We start from the raw sequence: 23,521 nt of genomic DNA, 5'->3' as shown, positions 1-23,521 counted from the left end.
AGCTCGAACCCACGAACCGTGAGATCATGACCTGAGCCGAAGTCGGACGCTCAACCGACTGAGCCACCCAGGCCCTGGAGAAGTATATTTTCAAAAGACCTGTAGCTGGAGGAGAACAAGTTGTAGCCGGAGGTGGTGATGGTGGCATTGGATTTGGAGAGACAGGAATGGAAGCCAGGAGGGCATTTTGGGGCTCTAATGGTTGTGACAGAAGATGATGATGATGTTGACTTTGGCCTGGAAGGTGGACTGGAGCGGTGGTCAGGTTCAAGGTAATTTCACACGGAGATGCCATCTCCACTGATGGACTGGAGGGGAGACACGAGGGGATGAGAGAAATCAGTAACAACTCCTGTTGATGGGGTCAATGGTGAGGTCATGTATAGATTTGGGGAAGAACTGGCGAAGACTGGGGTTTTTTTGGACGGAGAAGGTGGAGGAGGAGTAAGTCTTTTTTTTTCAACGTTTTTTATTTATTTTTGGGACAGAGAGAGACAGAGCATGAACGGGGGAGGGGCAGAGAGAGAGGGAGACGCAGAATCGGAAACAGGCTCCAGGCTCCGAGCCATCAGCCCAGAGCCTGACGCGGGGCTCGAACTCACGGACCGCGAGATCGTGACCCGGCTGAAGTCAGACGCTTAACCGACTGCGCCACCCAGGCGCCCCAAGGAGGAGTAAGTCTTAAACGTATTGTGTGTGAGATGCCTCACGGACACTGGACACCTAGGGGGGGATATCTGTGGGTCAGTTGCCTGGAAGTCTTGAGTTCCGGAGAGCTGAGGCTGAAAATATAAATTGGGTAGTTATCGGCACACAGGTGCATTTACAGGGACGAGTTAGGTATCATCTGGAATAAGAATGTAGATAGAGTTCAGGATTGAGATTCCGGAAATGCTAACATCTTGATGCCTGGAAGAGGAGATGAGCCCGGCCAAAGAGACCAAGAGGGCACGGCCAGTGAGACCGAAGAAAAATAATAAAAGTGAGGTATCCCGACAGCCACACGAAGAAGCTCTTTGGGAAAGACAGAATAATCAGCTATGCCAAACCCTGCTGATGGGTACGAGTCAGATGAAGGTGGTCATCGCCACAGGATTCGGCCATATGGCCGTCACTGGCGATCTTGACGAGAGTGGTTTCGGTGGAGTGGTCCGGGAAAGCCCTGACTGCCGAGTAAGCGGGAGAGGAAGTTGGAGACAACTGTACAATGCATGCGATAATATGGGTAAATAACCCCTCCGCCCAAACCATGAAAATGCGTCACTAAAGTGGCAAGAAATCAAGGAATCTCTGGAGGCTGAAGGTGTAGTGAAAGCAAGCACTAAGTAAGGCTCCCAGCGGTCTTTCCTGTGATGGTTTCTACTCAACACTGGAGACCTTGAGCTGCTAGTCTGATTGCTTTGTGGGATGTGGGGACCTGGTGATTCAGCCTGGGGCCCCCACGAGGTGAGGAGGCTGGTAGGAAGCCGCACGTGAAATCGCGACACCGTAAGGGCGTATGAGAAACGAAACACAGAAAGGGCAAGGATGGAAGTTTCCTGCTTACTCCTGGGCACTAAGTACACCCCTGCAAGTTGAAGTGTAAGTGGTCTGGGGTTGGAAGAACCCCTCGAAGACTGGCAGAAACAGATACAGATCTTTCCTGGAGGAACGCAACCAGATTCCAATCCTCAAAGGATGCCCGCAAATAAAATCCCAAGGAACGTGACGCTTACAATCAAAAGTCATAAAATGCACAAGGAAAAAAAGTCACCAAGACTTGGAGCCAGCAGAAGCAGTGGGATCCAACCTGCAAAGACTTCAAATACTGGAAGTCCAACTATAAAATCGCAATCTTTAACATATTTAAAAACGATAAGAAGTTCCCGTTGAAGTGTCTTGCTTAATTGTCTCTGACCCATGTAGCAGGAAAAAGTGCCTTCCTCGTAGTTTCTCAGACACCAATTCAAGACTCAGAAAAAATACCTTCATCCTTCTGAGCACATTGTATCAGTTAAGACGGAAATGCTCTCGAGGCACCTACATGGCTTGGTCGGAAGAGCGTGTGACTCTTGATCTCAGGGTTGGGAGTTCGAGCCCCATGTTGGGTGTAGAGATCACTTAAATAAACAAAACTTAAAAAAAGAGACAAATGTTCGCTGTTAGGAATCACGCTTCAGAAGCCTAAATAAGCACCTAGTCTCCATAGGTCACAGTTCCTGCCCCTGACCTCGTATTTTAAGTTCTAATATAAATTCAGCATTGCCTGAACTGGCAGGAAGAGAGGCGATTTCAGAGGCTCTCCAAATATATCCAGACTCTGTGATCGTGCATGGACCTTTGCCTTCTGAGAAGTGACAAAACTTACTGAAAATTATAGGCTGTGATGGCATTACTTGGTGAAGAGAAGCATAGACAAAGCCTTTAATATGTGTTTTAGCAATTCAAAAATGATCATACTGTGCTACGCCGACAGCCAATTCCAGGAGAAAGAAGCTAATAATTGTTGGTAGGTCTTTATGTTACCCTTAATCTATGGCACAGAGAAACAAAACAGTTTTAAACTGTCAAAGCAGAAGTTGTCTTAAGATCATCTTCTAATGAACGTACTCTAAAACTGAAAAAAATTGAGGGGCACCTGGGCGGCTCAGTCAGTTCAGCATCTGACTTCAGCTCAGGTCATGATCTCGCAGTTCGTGGGTTCCAGCCTTGCATCGGGCTCTGGGCTGACGGCTTGGAGCCTGAAGCCTGCTTCAGGCCTGATTCTGTCTCCCTTTCTCTCTGCTTCTCTCCCACTGACAATCTGTCTCTCTCTCAAAAATAAACATTTCTTAAAAATTTTTTAAACTGAAAAAATTGAATGAAAGAGAACCCTTGATATTTGAGCAAAGAACAAGAAAATACAAAAATGAGTAAGCAAAATTTTATAAAAATGAAACAGAAGGTCTAAAACTGGAACGTATAATTAAAATTTAAAGCTCAATGAATGGATTCAACGGGAGATTTAAACAAAGCTGAGGGAATGAGACCACTGGGTGATAAAAGTGGAGACGTTATCCAAACTGCAGTGGAGACAGAAAGCTGTAAATTATGAAATTCATTAAAATACACGGACGATGGTGACAACAAAAAAAACCCTCACGTAAGTTTAGTAAGAGCTCAGAAGAAAGCAAGAGAGAGAGAATGAGCAAGAAGCAAGCTCTGAGATCTTGGCTGAGAATTTTCTTGAATTGCTGAAAGGCAATGTAAGTTCGAGAAAACCCACCAAATTCCAGGTGGCCTAGCAAGAAACCCTCAAGGTCCTTCCTACTGATACCTTTACCAAAAAGGAAATGCAGATCTTAAAATTAGCCAATTAGGGGCGCCTGGGTGGCGCAGTCGGTTAAGCGTCCGACTTCAGCCAGGTCACGATCTCGCGGTCTGTGAGTTCGAGCCCCGCGTCAGGCTCTGGGCTGATGGCTCGGAGCCTGGAGCCTGTTTCCGATTCTGTGTCTCCCTCTCTCTCTGCCCCTCCCCCGTTCATGCTCTGTCTCTCTCTGTCCCAAAAATAAATAAAAAACGTTGAAAAAAAAAAATTTAAAAATTAGCCAATTAGCTGTAGAGCAAAGACTGACTTCTACCAAACCAAACAAACCAAACCAAACCAAAAAGCAAAAATCCCCCCAAAACGCAGATGGCTGAGTACTCAGAAGTAAAAATGGCGTCTGGAACACGGTGGAATGCTGTTTTCAATAAACTCACAGGAAAGAGCTTTCATCCTAGAAATCCCTTTTCTACAAAGCCATTTTTGCCCCCAAGTAAAAGCAGGAAATACATGCATTTTCAGGCAAAGAAAGAATGAGAATTTCACCGATAGACTCTTAAAATAATGGAACTTCTTTTTTTTTTTTTTTTTTTTTTTTTTCAACGTTTTTTATTTATTTTTGGGACAGAGAGAGACAGAGCATGAACGGGGGAGGGGCAGAGAGAGAGGGAGACACAGAATCGGAAACAGGCTCCAGGCTCCGAGCCGTCAGCCCAGACAGAGCCCGACGCGGGGCTCGAACTAACGGACCGCGAGATCGTGACCTGGCTGAAGTCGGACGCTTAACCGACTGCGCCACCCAGGCGCCCCAAAATAATGGAACTTCTAATGACCATAACTCAGGAAAGTGGTCTGTAGTGTAGAAAGATGCAACGAGCAAAAGGTATTGGTAAATATGTAGGAAGATTTAAATAAACGTTGAGTGTATAAAAATGAAGTAGAATTGTGGTGATTAAATAAATAATAGAGCATAACTGAAATCGCTGGGAAGGAGAATATAATTTGATCAATCAATAGTCGAGATCAAACTATTCTAAAGACTTTCTAATGACTGTGAGGAGAGTACCAGTACTGACACATTTATTCCTTTTAAGGATGCTTATTAAAATAGCTATGGTAACCATAAGAACAGTAGACCTCGATCATATAACATCCAAATCAGCACAAGGAAAAAAAGAGAATTAAAAAAAAAAAAACAATGTAAAATTCAACCTCAAAGGAGGCAAGAAAAAAAAAAAAGAATAGAAAGTATATAATAAAATGGTAGCAGAATAGATATTAATGAACACCCCCCCGCCCCCAGCTAAAAGATATATATTAAGGTGAATAAAACATTCAGTTCTATGCCGATCATTAAAAAGTAATCTCTAATATAAAGGCACAGAAAGATTAAAAGTCAAAGGATACAATGAGCAATGCCAAAGCTCATATCACACAGAGGAAATTGGTTTAGTTATAGTAATATAAGACAAAACAGGCTTCAATATGAGAAATATAGTTCGTAATAAAGACGATTTTAATGTGTGGCTGAAAGCTCCAATTTGCTGGAAAGATATAAAAAGTCAAGCTGTGTATGCTCATATAACACAACCTTAAAACATATGAAGCAAAAAGTGACAGAATTGCAAGGCGAAATTGACAATCTGCCATCAAAGTGGAATATAACTAAATAGAAGAGGCCACATCCAAGAGGGTAGGAAGGGCAGAGACATGGTCAGAACTACATGGACTTTCCAGACTGTCCACAGGAGGGAGGAAACTGAGGGCACGGTGAAGGGAGAGAAACACACCCCCCGCCCCCCACCAGAGAGCCCACATGGAGACGATTAATCCTCGTAACATTAGGCTTTGAAAACCAGAGGGCTTAAATTTTGTGAGTTCTTACAACTAGTGGAACTTGAAACCTGGACTTTTAAAAAGTCAGTGGGCTTGGTTCTGGGAGGGCGGGGAGGCCAAGGGGAAACTGAGTACCTGCCCTTAAAGAGACAGCACAACAAAAAGCCCAAGGAGATGCAGCAGAGAAGCAGCACTTTGAAAGGTGCCTGGGGGATATAGGAGGCAGAGTTACTTACTAATGTTACAGCATGTCCCAGAGACACAGAAATAGCTGGGGAACTCCTCCAGGAACCAAGAAACTGGCAGGTGCCAGTTCCTTCCCCCACCCCCCAGCATAAACACACAGCCACGTGTGGAACTTGCTACCTAACTTGCTTGCGCAGCTGCCCCGCCATTCTGTTCCCACCATGTTGTGTTTGGCTACCATGCTCCCCAATACGCTCTTGGCCAGAGCCCACACAAGGCAATGCCACAGGCCTGGGAGTGTGCAAGCAGTCCGTATGGTGGCCAGCACCACCCCGAAGGGACTTCTTCCCTGGAGGGGGAAAGATAGCCACCCACAGCAGTCGGCCTGTGGCCCCGGCAGTGGGCTGGAGACGGGCATCTGGTCTGACCGCAGGCCCCGCCCACCAACGAAAGATTCTCAGGGGACAACACAGGGAAGGTGCCGTGCAGTTTGGTGCTACTGCATCTCTGGCAAACGCCTGGTCTGACTCAAGTCAAGTCCAAGGCATCCTAAGACTGGCCCACTAACACCACAGGAACCAAACCCTGCCCAGAGTAAGCAAGGAGAATCACTGCAGATGACTGGACTGAAGGAACAAGCGACTCAGCCACAACAGACGGGCACACACATCACACATAGGACACATCCCTGAAGCACCAGGTTCTGGTGAACAGGGGACACTGCACTACCAGGAACTAGAGAACATCTTCTTCGTAAGAAGAGGGTCCTCCTTCTTCACTGTGCTACTTTCAAGTGCAGTAAACAGCTGTCTGTCCTAACACAGAGAAACAGACGCAGAGTTAGATAAAATGAGGAGACAGAGGACTATGTCCCAAATGAAAGAACAGGACCAAACCACAGCAAGAGACCCAAGCAAAACTGACATAAGTAATATGTCTGATAGAGAATTTAAAGTAATAGTCATAAAGATACTCACTGGATTTGAGAAAAGCGTGGAGGATATCAGTGAGATCCTTAACAGTGCGACAAAAAGGAACTAATCAGAGATGAAGTACATGATAAATGAAATAAAAATGTGCTAAACAGAGTAAACAGCAGACAAGATGAGGTAGAAGAATAAATCAACGACCTGGAAGACAGAATAATGGAAAGTCTTCAAGTCGAGCAGGCGAGTGAAAAACAATTATGCAAAATAAGAATAGACTTAGAGACCTCAGTGATACCATCAAGCATAATTTCATGTGCATTATCGTCATCCTAGAAGGAGAAGAGAAAGAAAAGGGTGACAGAACATTTATTTGAAGACATAATAGCTGAAATTTTCCCAAATCTGGGGAAGGAAACAGAAACCCGGATCCAGAAGGCACAGAGATCCTCCAACAAAATCAGTGTAAGGAGGTCCACACTAAGACATGTAGTAATTAAGATGGCAAAAAGTAGCACTAAAGAGAGAATTTTTAAAGCAAAAAAGAGAGCAGTTACATACAAGGGAAACCCCATAAGGCTATGAGCAGATTTTTCAGCAGAAATTTTGCAAGTCAGAAGGGAGTAGAATGATATATTCAAAGTGTTGAAAGGAAAAAACCTGCAGCCAAGAATGTTCTATCCAGCAAGGCAGTCATTCAGAATAGAAGAAGAAATAAAGAGTTTCTCAAACCAACAAAGTTTAAAGGAATTCATGACCACAAACCAGCCCTACAAGAAATGTTAAAGGGGACTCTGAGTGGAAAGGAAAGACCATAAGCAAGACTAAGGAAAGTAGGAAGCACAACACAGTAAAAGTAAGTATATCTGTAAAAATCAGTCCAGGGACTCACAAAATAAAAGGATTAAAATATGACACCATATACCTAAAACAAGGAGGGGAGAGGAGTGAAGATTAGGTTCAAAATTAAGCAACCATCAACTTACCATAGTCTGTTATATGCAGAAGATGTTACATAGAAGTCTAACGGTAACCACAAATCAAAAACCGGTAATAGATATGCAAAAAAAAAAAAAATGAAGAGAAAGAACTCCATATATATCAGTAAAGATAAAGCCAACTTACAATGAGAGAAGAGAGCCAGAGAAGAAACAGAGAAGAACTACCAAAACAACCATAAAACAAGTAACAAAATGGCAATAAATACATACCTATCAATAATTGCTTTGAATGTCCACAGGCTAAATGCTCCAATCAAAAGACATAGGGTGACCGAAAAGAAAACAAGACCCACCTATATGCTGCCTACAGGAGACTCATTTCAGACCCAAAGACACCTAAAGACTGAAAGTGAGGGGATGGAGAAACATTTATCATACAAATGAATGTGGAAAGAAAGCCAGGTTAGCAATTACTGTATTAGACAAAATAGATATTAAAACAAAGATGATAACAAGAGACAAAGAAAGACATTATGTAATCACTGATGGGACAATCCAATGAGATGTAACAGTTGTAAATATTTATGCACCCAACATGACAGCACCAAAATACTTAAAACAGTTAATAGCAAACAAAGGAAATAATCGATAGTAATACAATAATAGTAGAGACCTTTAACACCCCACTTATATCAATGGACAGACCATCCCAACAGAGTATGAATGAGGAAACAGTGGCTTTGAAGGACACATGGGACCAGATGCATTAAATAGATATATTCACAACATTCCATCCTAAAACAGAATATGCATTCTTTTCAAGTGCACATGGAACATTCTTCAGGATAGAGCACATATTAGGCCACAAAACACATGTCAACAAATTCAAGGAGACTGAAGTTATTCCATGCATCTTTTCTGACCACAATGCTATGAAACTAGAAATCAGTCCTAAGAAAAAAATCTGGAAAGAACACAAATTCATGGAGATTAAAGGACATGCTACTAAACAATGAATGGGTCAACCAAGAAGAGAGAGAGCAAGAGAGAGAGCAAGAGAGAGAGAGAGAGAGAGCAAAAGAGAGAGAGAGAGAGAACTCAAACAAAATCAGATCAAACAGGAGAAATAATTGATATCACAGAAATACAAAAGATTATAGGAGATTATGAAAAATGATATACCAACAAATTGGACAACCTAGAAGAAATGCATAAATTCCTGGAAACATATAACCTCACAAAACTAAACAAGGAAGAAACAGAAAATTTAAACAAACCAATTACCGGCAATGAAATTGAATCAGTAATCAAAAAACTCCCAGAAAAACAAAAGTCCAGGACCAGATGGCTTCACAGGTGAATTCTACCAAATATTTAAAGAAGGATGAATACTTATTCTTCTCAAATTATTCCAAAAAAATAGAAGGAAAACTTCCAAATTCATTCTACAAGATCTGCATTACCCGATATCCAAACCAGAAAAGATACCACCCACACACCTACACCCACCCACACCCACGCTATAGGCCAATATGTATGATTAACACAGATGCAAAAATCCTCAACAAAATATTAGCAAACCAAATCCAGCAATACATTAAAAAAGTCATTTTCCATGATCGAGTGGATTCCCAGGATGCAACGGTGGTTCAATAACTGCAAATCAATCAACGTGACACATCACATTATGAGAAATAAGAACCATATGATCATTTCAAAAGAGGCAGAAAAAGCATTTAATAAAGTATGACGTCCATTCACGATCAAAACCCTCAACAAACCAGGCTTAGAGGGAATATACCTCAACATAATAAAGGCCATATATGAAAACCTCACAGCTAACATCATACTCTATGGTGAAAACCCAAGAGCTTTCACCCCAAGATCAGGAACAAGACAAGGATGTCCACTCACCACTTTTATTCAACATAGTACTGGAAGTCCTAGCCACAGCAAATGAACAAGAAAAATAAATAAAAGGTATCCAGATTAGTAGGGAAGTAGTGAAACTTTCACTTCAGATGACATGACACTATATATGGGAAATCCCAAAGATGCCACCAGAAAACTACTAGAATTGATAAATGAATTCAATAAGGTCACAGGACACAAGATCAACATACATGAACCCATTGCATTTCTATACATCAATAGTGAAGCAACAGAAAGAGAAATTAAGAAAACAATCCCATTTACAATTGTACCAAAAATAATAAAATACCTAGGAATAAACTTGATCAAGGAGGTGAAAGATCTGTGTCCTATAAACTATAAAATGCAGATGAAAGAAACTGAAGATGACACGGACAAATGGAAAGGTATCACGTGGTCATGAACTGGAAGAACAAATATTGTTAAAATGCCCATACTACCCTGGGGTGCCTGGGTGGCTCAGTCAGTGAAGCCACCGACTTTGGCTCAGGTCACAATCTCACGGATTGTGGGTTTGAGTCCCGCATTGGGCTCTGTGCTGATGGCTCGGAGCCTGGAGCCTGCTTCAGATTCTGTGTCTCCCTCTCTCTCTGCCCCTCCCCTGCTCATTCTCTGTTTCTGTCTCTCAAAAATAAATAAATGTTAAAAAAATTTTTTTTAATAAAAAATAAAATGCCCATACCACCCAAAGCAATCTACAGACTTAATGCAATCCCTACCAAAATACTACAGCATTTTTCACAGAACTACAACAAATAATCTTAAAATTTGTAAGGAACCCTGAAAGAATCCAAACAGCCAAAACGATCTTTAAAAAGAAAAACAAGGAAACCAATTTGACAATAAATTTCATATATTAAAAAAAAATTAAAAAAAAAAAAGAAAAAGAAAAACAAAGCTGGAGGCATCACAATTCTGGATTTCAAGTTATACTACAAAGCGCAAGTAATCAAAACAGTATGGTACTGGCACAAAAACAGACACATAGATCAACGGAACAGGGTAGAAAGCCCAGAAACAAACCCACGATTATATGGTCAATCAATGTTCAACAAAAGAGGCAAGAATACGCAGCGAGAAAAAAGTCTCTTCAACAAATGGTGCTGGGAAACCTGGACAGCTACATGCAAAAGAATGAAACTGGACCACTTTCTTACACCATACACAAAAATAAACTCAAAATAGATTCAACACTAAATGTGAGACCTGAAATCATAAAAATCCTAGAAGAGAACACAGGCAGTGATTTTTCTGACAGTGGCCTAATCACATCTTTCTAGATAAGTCTCCTGAGGCAAAGGAAACAAAGGCAAAAATAAACTATTGGATTACATCAAAACACAAACAAAGCTTCTGCACAGCATAGGAAACAATCAATGAAACTAAAAGACAATATACTGAATGGGAAAAGATATTTGCAAAGAACATATCCAATAGAGGGTTAGTATCCAAACTATATGAATTTGTACAATTCAACACCCAAAAAAACAATAATCCAAGTAAAAATGGGCAGATGCCATGAACAGATCTCCAAAGACGACCTACAGATGGCCAACAGACACATGAAAAGGTGCTCAACATCACTCATCATCAGGGAAATGCAAATCAAAACCACAATGACGTATCACCTCATGCCAGTCAGAAAGGCTAAAGTCAACAACACAGGATACAACAGGTGTTGGTGAGACTATGGGGAAAGGGGAACCTTCTTGCACTGTTGGTGGGAATGCAAATTGGTGCAGCCACTCTGGAAAACGGTATGGAGGTTCCTGAAAAAAGTTAAAAATAGGGGCACCTGGGTGGCTCAGTTGGTTAAGCATCCAAGTCTTTATTTTGGCCCAGGTCATGATCTCATGGTCATGAGATCAAGCCCCCACGATGGGCTCCTTGCTCAGCATGGAGCCTGCTTCAGATTCTGTCTCTCCCTCTTCTTCTGTCCCTCCCCTGCTTGCACGCTTTCTTTCTTTCAAAACTAAATTAACATTAAAAAAAAAAAAAGTTAAAAATAGGGGCGTTTGGGTGGCTCAGTCAGTTAAACATCTGACTTTGGCTCAGGTCATGATCTTACAGTTCACGAGTTTCAGCCCCATGTCAGGCTCTGTGCTGACGGCTCAGAGCCTGGAGCCTGCTTCGGATTCCGTGTCTCCCTCTCTCTCTGCCCCTCCCCTGCTCACACTCTGTCTCTGTCTCTCTCTCAAAAATAAACAAACATTTAAAAAAAAATTTTAAGTTAAAAAGAGAACTGCCCTATGATCCAGTAATCACACTACTGGGTATTTACCCCCCAAATACAAAATACTAATTAGAAAGGATATATGCAGCTGTATGTTTACAGCAGCACTATTTATAAGAGCCAAACTATGGAAGCAGCCCAAGTGTCCATCAACTGATGAATGGATAAAGAAGAGGTGAGATAGATACACACATACACACACACACACACACACACACACACACACTGGAATATTATTGAGCTATGAAAAGAATGAAATCTTGCCATTTGCAACAACACAGAGGAAGCTAGAGAGTATAAGGCTAAGCGAAACAGGTCAGAGAATGACAAATACCATATAACTTTGCTTGTATGTGAAATTTAAGAAACGAAACAAACTAAAGGAAAAGGAGACAAACCACAAAGCAGACTCTTAACTGTAGAGAACAGACTGATGGTCACCAGAGTGGAGGTGGGAGGGGTGATGGGTGAAACGAGTGATGGGGACTAAGCATACATTTACCATGATCAGCCCTGAGTACTATACGAAGCGTTGAATCACTATATTGGACATCTGAATCTAATATCACACTGTGTATGGACCATCCTGGGGTTAAAATGAAAAACTTAAAAAAAATATATACCTGGAAGAACCGTATGTGTGAAAATATTAAATATATATATATATAAACACATCATAACGGGTATTAAAAATACTTAGAACTAGGGGCGCCTGGGTGGCTCAGTAGGTTAAGCGTCCGACTTCGGCTCAGGTCATGATCTCACGGCTTGTGAGTTCGAGCCCCGCGTTGGGCTCTGTGCTGACAGCTCAGAGCCTGGAGCCTCTTCAGATTCTGTATCTTTCTCTCTCTCTCTGCCCCACCCCACTCACACTCTGTCTCTGTCTCTCAAAAATAAACATTAAAAAAAAGTTTTTAAAGACTTAGAACTAAATTATAATGAAAATATTACATACGAAGACCTGTGAGATGTAGATAAAATTGTACCAAGAAGGGAATTCGTAAATTAATTATATCATTTAATATTTATATTAATTACATTTAAATATTTTACATTGCTTTAAATATTACATTAACAAAGACAGCTCAAAGTGAATAAGCCAAGCATCAATCTTAACTTAGCCTAGGAGAAAAAATAAATCCAAGGAAATAGAAGGACATAATAAACATAAAAGAATAAGTCACTGAAATAGAAATTAAATTGTGATAGAGAGGATCAGGAGTTTATAAGATACTTCTTTGTAAATCTCTGGCAAGATTAATCAAAGTATTCAGAAAGCACAAATGGAAATGAATAGAAATGACAAGGGGGACATAATCATAGATTCTGCAGAGAGTAAACAGACAAGAGAAGATTATGAATTTTAGGACAATAATTTAAAGAATTTACATGAAGCAGATACGTACCCAGACAACTATGACTTACTAAGGAATGGAAAACTTTAACATCCCTCTTACCACTAGAAAAATCATAGGTACAAAACTCGTCACAAAGAAAACACTGAGCCCAGATGTTCAAGGGAGATTTAAATCAAATCTTCAAGGATCAGAGAATTCCAATCTTACACTAACTCTTCCAGAGGATAAACAGGAAGGATTACTTCCTAAGTCATTTTATGCAAGTAGCCAAACCACAGAGCATGGTCAGCAAAAACTTGAGAAAGGAAAACTGAAGGCCAATGTCAATCACAGAGACACATCAACAATAACCAATATGTGTTCAAACAAAATTAAGCAGTGGATATATTGGAAAAGATAATACCTTGTGTTGGGCTTTTCTCAGTAATACTAGGCTGGCTTAACATTAGCAACTAATATATTCACCGCTTTAACATTTCAATGGAAAGAAATAGAATCATCTTTAACAGGGTTAGAAAAAGCAGTTCACAAAATGTTATAGCCATTATGTCAAATCCCCTTAACCAATTAGGAATAGAATGGAATTTCTTTAGGGGTTTCTCTGGCTCAGCTGTAAGAGCATGTGACTCTTGATCTCGGGGTTGTGAGTTCGAGTCCTACACTGGGTATAGAGATTACTAAAAAAATTATTAAATAAACTTAAAAAAAAAAGAAGGGAACTTCTTTAACTACATAAATAGAATCCACAAAAACTCACAGCAAATATTATGTTTAGTGGTGAAATGTTATAGTATCGCCTTTAAGATCGGACAAGATGGGGTGCCTGGGTGGCTTAGTCAGTCGGGTGTCTGACTTCGGCTCAGGTCATGATCTCGCGGTTTGTGGGTTCGAGCCCCGCGTCGGGATCTGTGCTGACAGCTCAGAGCCTGGAGCCTGCTTCGGATTCTGTATCTCCCTCTCTCTCTGCCCCTCCCCTGCTCACACTGTCTCTCAAAAATAACATTAAAAAATTTTTTTTTTTTTTAAAAAAGATCAGACAAGATAAGGGTACCTGTCATTACCACCTTATTCAACATCAAACTGCGAGTCCTAGTCAGTGCGGCAAGAAAAAAACAGCAATAAAATGCATTAGAAAAAAAAAAAAACACAGAGAAGGAAGAAATAAAACTATTATAAATTTGTAGATGATGACCATGTACATAGCAAATCCAAAGGAGAGCACAGATAAATTATTGCAATTAATAAGTTAATTCAGCAGAGATGCTTGATATAACATCAATAAATAGAAATCAATTCCATTTCCACAGAACATATAATTTAAAAATATCGTTTATGCCAGGAGTCCAAAATTAAAATACCTAGGAATAAATCTTAAAGACACGAGAATTACCTTAAAGGTAATGATTACAAAATTTCGTCGAGAGACATTTAAGGCATAGGTTAACGGAAAGATGACACATTCTTGAGCAGGGACACTCAGCGTGTATGGATGACTACTGTCCTCAAATTGACCTATCGTCACTGCAAACAGAATCAAAATCCCAACAGGTTTTTTTTTAGTTCTACAAACAGAATTTTACATTTATGTAGAACAGTAAGGGCCAAGAATTGTGGAGAATTCTTAATGAAAATGGACAAGGTGGGGACTTGCCCGGCAAGATACCAAGATTTATGACAAAACCATGGGAATTTGGATCTTGTCATATAACGCGCAGCGGCAGATAAGGGGCTACTTAATGTGAAAGATGAAACTACAAAGCTTTTATGGAGAGGGTATGGGAGAGCACCATTAGGATCTCAGGGCGAAAAAGGATTTGTTTAACGAGACCAACGGCAACAGAGGGGAAAAGATGAACGAACACGTGTGGCTACGTTACGATGAACTGTTCATGGAAACATACCATAAATGCAGTGGAAAGACAGGTCACAAAATGGGAGACTGGATTTGCAATACATACAACTCGTACAGGATTAGAGAGAGTATATACCAAAGAGCGAAAGGAAAATCTTGTAAATATCATAAAGGCAAAAATAAAGTCCGACCAAAAGTGGGCAAGGGGCACCTGGGTGGCTCAGTCAGTGAAGCGTCCGGCTCTTGACTTCCGTTCAGGCCGTGATCTTATGGTTCATGAGTTCGAGCCCCACACCGGGCTCTGCGCTGACGGCACGGAGCCTGCTTAGGATTCTCTGTCTCCCTCTTTCTCTGCCCCTCCCCTACTCCCTCCCTCTCTCTCTCTCTCAAAATAAATAAATAAACTTAAGAAAAAAACGGGTATGCGCTCTGTATGGGCACAGAAGGAGAAACCCACAAACTCACCAAAAAAAAAAAAACCAACATAAAAAGATGAGCCACTTTATTCAGAAGCAGGGCAATGCAAAATATTTACCACGGTAAGATACGACGAGGCACCTCAGAGGAATCGGGTCATCGTCTCTTTTCGGGCTTAAGGAAATAGTGGTCAAAGGACAAGAACTCCGCGTGTTTATCCTGTCACACCAACTACCAAACCCTGCAAAGTCGCACCTGGCGGAGAGGCGCCCGGCAGGTGCTTTCACTGCATCCTGTATCAACCACGTACTCTGAGGCACTAAGTGACTTGCCTCTGAGCCTGCCTTCCACACGCAAACCAATCCACCCGGAGCCCACGCCTCCAACCACCTCCTCTATCTGGTTCTCACACTCCAGACCTCTATCCACCTGCTCTAACCACCCCAGGGCCAGGGACCGAAAACCTAGACACCGTCAGTCCCTCTGGCCCCAAAGCCTGCGCAACTCATTCAAGAGAGCCAACTGTCCACCCGCTGGCCCTGTCTCGACAGCTCTGTTCCAGGGAAACCACAATAAAGGCTCTTGCCCACGTCTTCCCATTGTTCCCTCTGCCTGATGGACCCTGGTGCCTCCCCCTTGCAGCCCTGCACGGGCGGCATGGTGCGTCCTGTCCTGAGAATCCAGTTGTAGAACCAACTCTCTTCTCGGGGGCAGTCATTGCCTACGGGGTCTCTCGGGTGGCCCCACCGCACGTGAATGATAATAAGGCCTGTGTTTTGAGACACGCCTCCATGTCCTTGGATCCCCAGACCTACCAATGGAGAGGGACCGCGGAGCAGACACATTCAGAGACATCTCCGTGAATGTGGACAACTGGCCTCTTCTTAAGAGCACCAGGCAAACCCACTTCCAACATCCCACCCTGATCTCCTGGAGTTTTCTAGAGCGGAGGACCCTCACCCCGGTAGGGTCTCTTGGAATTTATTTGCAAACAGACACGTCCTCCGTGGGGTCATTTCCTTTCTGCTCACGGTGCTAGATCACCGGGCGGGGCGGCGGGAGCATTGAGCGAGACCACCCCCAGAATCAAGGGAGGGGGCGGGTCGGCTCCCCTGTAGGCGCAGCTGATACACCACAGGCTGATGGCTGCACAGAGGGACCGTGACTGCCCCGAAGGACTCAGGGTGGGGGGTGCTAGTTGAGGTTCTGACTGTGGCAGATCTGTGGGGAGCAGACCAAGGTGAAGTGACCAGGAGACTGAGCACAGACCTGTTCACCCGGAGGCCGATGCTCTGGGTGGCAGAGCCTGGTGCTGGGTAGTCAAGGTGCCCCGGGGAACAATGTCAGGTCCTGTCTGTCCCGTGCCTAGAATGGCACACACATGGGCATCGGGAGTGTGGGGATTTAGTGACTTCTACGTTGCCAAGTGGGGTGATCCGAGACAAGGAGGGAGTGGTAGAAATAAAATCTAAGAGGCCCATTAGATGCCCTCCGTTTCCCAGTCTTGAAGAGACTTCACAGGGCTGCAAAGGGAGCCTGGATCTGCCATCATCACGCGGAACGTGGTTTACCGCTCACCGAGTGCCTTTCACGCACTGGGCCCCGGACGGAAAATAAAACCAAAAGAGGCCACGCCTGGTGAACCAAGGAAAGGGCAGGACTAACGTTACCACCAGTGTCCGAGGGCCTGGAACCTCAATGAGCCGTTTCAATTTTTCACCGAGCCGATGAACCCACTGGGGAAAACGATGAAGAAGATGAAAAAACATGGCGGCCCCAATGGCTCGGGATGCCGGAAGAAAGCTAGAACGACGGTCTTACCTGTTAGTGACGTGGTCAACGAGATGCTGCTTGAACGTGAGGCTCCACCTCTTAATGAGGTTCAGCAGAGATGCCTTAAGGGGTCGCACGTCGATTTTCATCCAGCCGTCAAACACCTTGACGGGCTCCAGCCCGCACACTTCTTCATAGAGCTTTTCGTAGGAGTCGATCTGTGCCTTGAACTGATGGAGGAGAGGGGGGTTCTCTGGAAGGCCATCGTCTATGTGGGCTTCCATTTCCTCGGGTGTGAGGACACGTCCATACAACAGAAACTGACTCAGAACCTCCTTCCGGTCCTCCACGTAGAGGTAGGAGTATTGGCTGAAAGTGTTCCGATAGCCACTGCAGAGGGCCATCATGCTCTGAACCCTGTCCAGGAGCGTGCTCCTCAAGCTGGCCAAGTGGGCCACGCCCTCCATGTCAACCTGGGGTGGGGGGCAAGACCACAGCAGGCGGGTTACACCAACACTTTGCACGAGGTTGCAGGGGAAGGCGGGACGGTTGCGGATTTGGTACCTGGTAGTGGAGAGAGCCGTCCTGTGGGCAAAGCCGTGGCACCAAAGACGATATTCCAAAAATGTTGGCCACCAGACCCTCGACGGTGTCGTAGAAGCCACCCTTCACTCCAGACTCCAGGGATGGAGAGAAAACTAATTCTGGTATCACTAAGCACAGCTGTGCCTCAAATATCGGGGTGACTCCAGCTTTATTTTCTGAAACACAAGGAAAACACACAAACACAAAACAAAGAAGGATGTCAAGACGGGCGAAGCGCCATACCCGTTCTCAAAGCGCTCGGAACATTTTTTCCCTTAACACAAGCTGTTCGGGTATAGGAAAAATGGAAATGTAAAATTTGCTAACCCCCCGGAAAAGGTGAGGGGGGACGGTCTTGCAGTGTTTACCGACAGGGGAGCCACTGACATTTCGAATAGGCCAATTCTTGCACAGGGCCGTCCTGGGCATTGTACGACATTTACCCTCCCGCCCTCAGAGAGCACGTCCCAGTGACTGATCAACCCAAGCCAGTCCCCTTCCACGTTCCCAGGTGCCTGGGTCGGGGGAGCGAGGCGGGGGTGGTGGAGAACAGGTTGATTTTGCACAGCTCATTTCTAGGAGCGGCTGACTTCTTCCTCGGCACCAGCCACGCGACCGCATCGGTTGTCACTAGGTGAACCGAGGCGTTCTTATCAATGGTCGCATAAGCAAATAAATGAAAGACAACTCACAACCCTGGCCGTTCACCCTGTTCCATGAAAACAGAACTGACTTTAATTCTGTAGTCCTATGGTGATAAAAAATTTAAAAACAGTATACATAATTAATGGATCCCTGATTACTTGCTAGACTAACTTACCCTGCTAAATTTAAATCAAAATATAACACGGAGCAAGATGTTCCAAGTACGAGATTAGCGCTTCAACTTTTATTAATAACCACTTATATTCCCAGGTCGTCTTAACTGGAAATATTCGGGAGACTGTTCCGCACAGCATGCTGTGGGTGGTGGAGACTCATCGGAATCCTCATCCCCTTCCTCCCTAGAAGCAGAGGTCAGGGTGGGCACGATTCCCTCCCCAGTGGGATGTGGGGAAAAGCGAGGGCTGCCGCCTCTGGGCTGCAGCCCTTGAGACAGCAGGGGAGTCATCGCTGTGCTCGCTCTTTTCTCCGCTCATGGACTAGAGCCTGGATGTGGCAGCGACCCAGCTCCATCACAGAAATGAAGACAAGGCAGGAACACGAACGTGGGGGAACCACAGCATGGCAGGAACCCACCCGCTAACCTGAACGCTCACCTGAGTCTAGAACTTGGGGGATAGACCTTTTTGTCCTTTAAGCCACGTTATTGATGGAGTTTTCATTACCATAGCTTAGCCACTCACCCCAACTAAAGTAACTGGGGGATCCTCAAAGATAAGTAGGACTAGGGCCTTGCTTTGAAAACTGTAGGGACAATAGGGGTGCCTGGGTGGCTCAGTCGGTTGAGTGTCCGACTTCGGCTCAGGTCATGATCTCACACAGTTCGTGAGTTCGAGCCCTGTGACGGGCTCTGTGCTGACAGCTCGGAGCCTGGAGCCTGTGTCAGATTCTGTGTCTCCCTCTCTCTCTGCCCCTCCTCCACTTGTGCGCGCTCTCTCTCTCAAAAGTAAATAAACATTAAAAAAAATTGCAGGGATGATAAATTTGCATGACTGGATTCAGGAGGGTCCCATCAAATGCAAATTTAACTTAAGGGAATACACGGTAATCATGCCATCATGGAATCGTTTTTAAAAACACCTATAACATCACACTTTGCATTATGTACTCAGGACATATTCTGCATTACTCTCTGTATGAGATACTGAAAACTTCACAGACCAGGTTGCGTAGGGTTTACAGGAGGTAGAAGACTCACGAGATGGTTTTGACCGTGAGATTTCTGTCCCAGGCGCTCTCATGAGAACCGAATCCCTACATGAGACGGAATGACAACATCGTGACCGTAAAAACCAGATTGTCGGGGCGTCTGGGTGGCTCAGTCGGTTAAGCGTCCGACTTCGGCTCAGGTCACGATCTCGCGGTATGTGGGTTCGAGCCCCGCGTCGGGCTCTGTGCTGACAGCTCGGAGCCTGGAGCCTGTTTCAGATTCTGTGCCTACCTCTCTCTCTGACCCTCCCCCGTTCATGCTCTGTCTCTCTCTGTCTCAAAAATAAAAATAAACATTAAAAAAAAAAAAAAAAACCAGATTGTCTCAGTACAGGCCAGTCACTTTGGGACTCAGGAGGGGGAAGAGCATTTCTCAGTAGGGTGGGTAGCATCTAACCTGGGCAGGGTTTGCATTCTGAGAGGCGACAGGGAGTCCAGCCCAAGCCCTGGGAACAGTCCTGGTCTCACCAAGCACAAAAAGGTGGAAATGATAAAGGAAGCAGGGGAGACAGCCCAGGTCGGGAGAGCTAGACGGGCACGGGTCAAGTGTGGAGTCACTATGTTTAGGGACCATTTCTTATGCAGTGCCTATGGCAAGGGTGTTGGGGCATCTTCCCGGACCTTCTAGAGGACATGTGGTTGGTTCTCTATGGTGAGCACTGTCAGCGCTGCTCCCCAGAAGCCAGTTCTCTGGTCTCAGTGCCTGCGCTCTGTGCTCCACTGGCTACTCGCCCCCGGGATCCCCCCACCCCACCGCCCCAATCTTGCTGACTATACTGGAGGCTGTTTCCTGCTGCCTGATCTCCTTGATTTGGAGCTTCCTGCAACCCTGCAAACAAAGACTGTGCCGCTGACCTCAGTCACTCCACTTACCAAGACCACATGGGGTTTGCCTGTCTGAGCTACACCCAGCACCGAGCCTCGCTTCCCTCTGTATTCTCAGCCCAGGGGCCTGCACCTGCTGTCTTCTTTGGGCTGGGTATCTGGACACTGACCTTGACCTATCCATTTGACCTCTGGATTCTCTCCTTGGGTTGGACTTAATATCTTAAACTCTCATCTCACCTTTATCTTCTGGCTTCAACCTATTGCCCTCGGTCTTTCCCTTTTGATTAATTCTTCAGGGTGATCCTTGCTAAGCTGCTCAGAAGCTATCAGGATATGAAGGGTTGGTTTTGTTTTTGTAAGTAGGCTTCGTGCCCAGCGTAGAGCCCAATGCGGGCCCTGAACTCACCACCTCAAGATCGTGACCTGAGCTGAGATCGAGAGTCAGACACCCAAATGACTGAGCCACCCAGGCGTCCCAGAATGTGAAGGTTTAATTCAGCTTCTTCCTGAACCCTTCCGCTCTTTCCATCCCATGACTTCCTAGCCAATGTTGGCCCTGACTATATCCTCGACACTGTGCACCTTAACTCAGTTTTATCCATCAGAAATTCAAAGCGATTTTTAACCACTTCAGACAATGCCCATTACCCTTCTTAACATTCCTTTTCCTCCTGAAAGCGACCTCATCCCCAGCTGGTCTGACTCTTTTCACACAGAAATACTTCTGTTTCTTCCACTTAACCTGGCTGCAGCCTGTGTCTCGAAAGGCCACAGAAAGAGAGTACATTAAGCTTGAAGGCACAAAATGTCCCCCTCCCAATACCATAAGGCAAGCCCAGACTCGAACCCACAACCCTGAGATCAAGAGTCACACACTTTCTCGACTAAGCCAGCCAGGCACCCCCTGAAGCTTTATTTGGATTGAATTGGCATTTATGGTTTTGCGTTTGCTAAGGGCTTCACTACCTGAGAGCCTGGTTTATCACCTGAGTTTTAAAGAGAGAGAAATCTTTTCTCTGGGAACAATTCAGAAACTCAATACCTTTGCTATTCTCCTGTGTGTAGCTCACAAAACATCCACAACATTTTGGGAAAAGTCACAAAGCACTCGATCACACTTCACTTTTGTTCAACAGGTGCCACTGTTATCTTTGCGGCAATAACACACATCCATAAGCCAGTACATACCGGTGTTTTCCAGAAGGTACTTGAGGGAGCACTCAATGGCAAGAAAAAATCCATCCAGCAACATATCATCTATGTACTTAACATAAGCCTTCCAGATATTAGAGGTTGGGTCCGCGGCAAACAGACCTAGGTTTTCCTACAAAATAAAGAAGAACGGATTGAAACCATGTTGAATAATATGGAAGGACTGGTCTAGTTCTCATTAACGGGAATGAAAACAACCTAGAGGGGGGAGAAAAGCATTCTCGTGAAAAGTTTGCTATCACACGGATGTTGAATCCATACTGTCTAATGGGTTTAATCATTGATCGAAAGGATCACAAAGTTAATCCGTGAAGGGCAGATGGGGTCTCATCCTGTCCCTGAGGAAGGAGGAGGGGGCCCGGCCACTTTCCCAGGAAAGATGGGACATAGGGTGTTGATTTATAAGTGCTGACGGGTGCACCGTGGAGAAGCAATATCAAGACGGGAGTCAGGGCAGAGAGAAAAAGGGACGCTATGGATAGAGGGCTTGGTGATTCAAGGCGTGTAAGAACTTTGGGGTTCAAGAAAGTAAAGCATTTCCTGGCGAGTCCTCAGAAATGAGCTGGAGGGGTTTGCTCAGGGCAGTTGGTATTAAAAGCAGCCGGCTGAGTGATTTAGAAAACGTACACACATCAAGGAATGCATGCGTGCTCTCTCCCTCCTCCCTGATCTGGTGGCGTGGGGCACACACATCCCACCTACCGCCATCAATTTCATCATTAAGCCTTCTGACATCGACTTTCTATTTATCGCACATCTTCAAAGAAAGTGGTAACTACTCTGAAGAGGTACGTTTTTTAGGCGACTCATGCCCCATTACAAACATTTCCACGTATAAGCCCCCCTGAATTAAAAAAAAAATCTCATAGCAGTGCCTGGGTGGCTCAGTGGGTTAAGCCTCTGACTCTTGATCTCTGCTCAGGTTCACGATCTCACCGTGGATGAGATCGGACCCCATACCCGGCTCTGCACTGGAAGTGTGGAGCCTGCTTGAGATCCCCTCTCACTCTTTCTCTGCCCCTCCTCTGCTCGTGCTCTCTCCCAAAAATAAATTTAAAAAAATCTCATTCTTTATTAAAATTTTTTTTAACGTTAAGTTTTGAGAGAGAAAGAGAACACAAGCAGGGGAGAGGCAGAGAGAGAGAGGGAGACACAGAATCCAAAGCAGGCTCCAGGCTCCGAGCTGCCAGCACAGAGCCCGACGCGGGGCTCAAACCCGTGTACCGCAAGATCATGACCTGAGCCGTCAGACACTTAACCAACTGAGCCACCCAGGCACCCCTCATAGATTCTTAAATGCAGAGAACTGAGGATTGATGGAGGGATGTGGGTGGAGGATGGGCTAGATGGTCATTAAGGAGGGCATCTGTTGGGATGAGCCCTGGCTGTTGTATGTAAGTGATGCATCACCGAATTCTACTCCTGAAACCAATGTTGCACTGTGTGTTAACTAACTAGAAGTTAAATAAAACATTGAAAAAAAAAAAGTCTCACGATCCTGTCTTTACATAAAACTCTAAAATTTCCAAAATGCATTAACATACCCCTTTCCTTCCTACGCAGGTAGAAGAGTTTCTGAATGATTTAAAGCCCAACATCACACAAATCACAACACAGTGACAATATAGAGTTGTTCTCGGGTATTAGTAAGCCTGTATGTCTGTTTGCTTCTTTATTGTGTAAAATATTCAGTTCTGACTGCTTTATATGGTTTTATCTCAACGTCATGCTCTCAGTATAGCTCTCCGTAACTTTCGACTCTTTACCTCAAATCTACTATGGTCGGGGGGTGGGGAGGAGGGGCAAAACTGTTGGAACTTCTGTGAACCAAGAAGAAACGGCTCCAGTTTCCGATTTTCTGGCCAAGACAGAGGGGTGAGATCAGACCTGTCCGTCCACGACACAGATGCAGCTATGGCAGATGCAGCACAAGAAACCATTCTTGGGGGGCAATCAGATAACGGGAACATGGGGCTGTGCTCCTCGGGAGGAGGGAAATACACACACGCACACACACACACACACACACACACACGGTGAGTTTCACAAACCACCTGGCTCCCGACCTAGAGGCACTTTCCCAACCATGGCATGGAGAAGTAGACCGCAGTGACAGCGTCCTTCCTGATGGGCAGAAGACCACCCAGCAGTTGGGGTTTGGGGCTCCTGAGATTGCCGAATCTTCTGGAGTCTCTGGGTGGTAAGCTGCACATCCTTAGGGCCAGACTCTGCGAGGCCTGGGGGAGAACAGTTGCCAGGGTGCCATGAAGCTGCATGGAGACTGTGT

The 23,521-nt window shown here is 44.6% G+C and overlaps 1 protein-coding gene across 1 annotated transcript in view; it reads right to left on the bottom strand.

The window, feature by feature from the left end:
* DNAH9 (dynein axonemal heavy chain 9) overlaps positions 1-23,521 on the bottom strand; it is a 337,407-nt gene that overhangs the window by 263,391 nt on the left and 50,495 nt on the right. The window contains exons 15-17 of the mRNA XM_058704720.1: positions 21,211-21,346; positions 17,302-17,498; positions 16,786-17,210 (exon numbers count right to left, since the gene is read on the bottom strand). Coding sequence (XP_058560703.1) covers positions 16,786-17,210; positions 17,302-17,498; positions 21,211-21,346 — 758 coding nt within the window. The remainder of the gene's footprint in view (positions 1-16,785; positions 17,211-17,301; positions 17,499-21,210; positions 21,347-23,521) is intronic.

Source organism: Neofelis nebulosa, chromosome 16 (genome assembly GCF_028018385.1).
Source record: "Neofelis nebulosa isolate mNeoNeb1 chromosome 16, mNeoNeb1.pri, whole genome shotgun sequence".
In the NCBI taxonomy this organism is placed as follows: Eukaryota; Metazoa; Chordata; class Mammalia; order Carnivora; family Felidae; genus Neofelis; species Neofelis nebulosa.
This window is presented reverse-complemented; position numbering and strand designations above follow the sequence as displayed.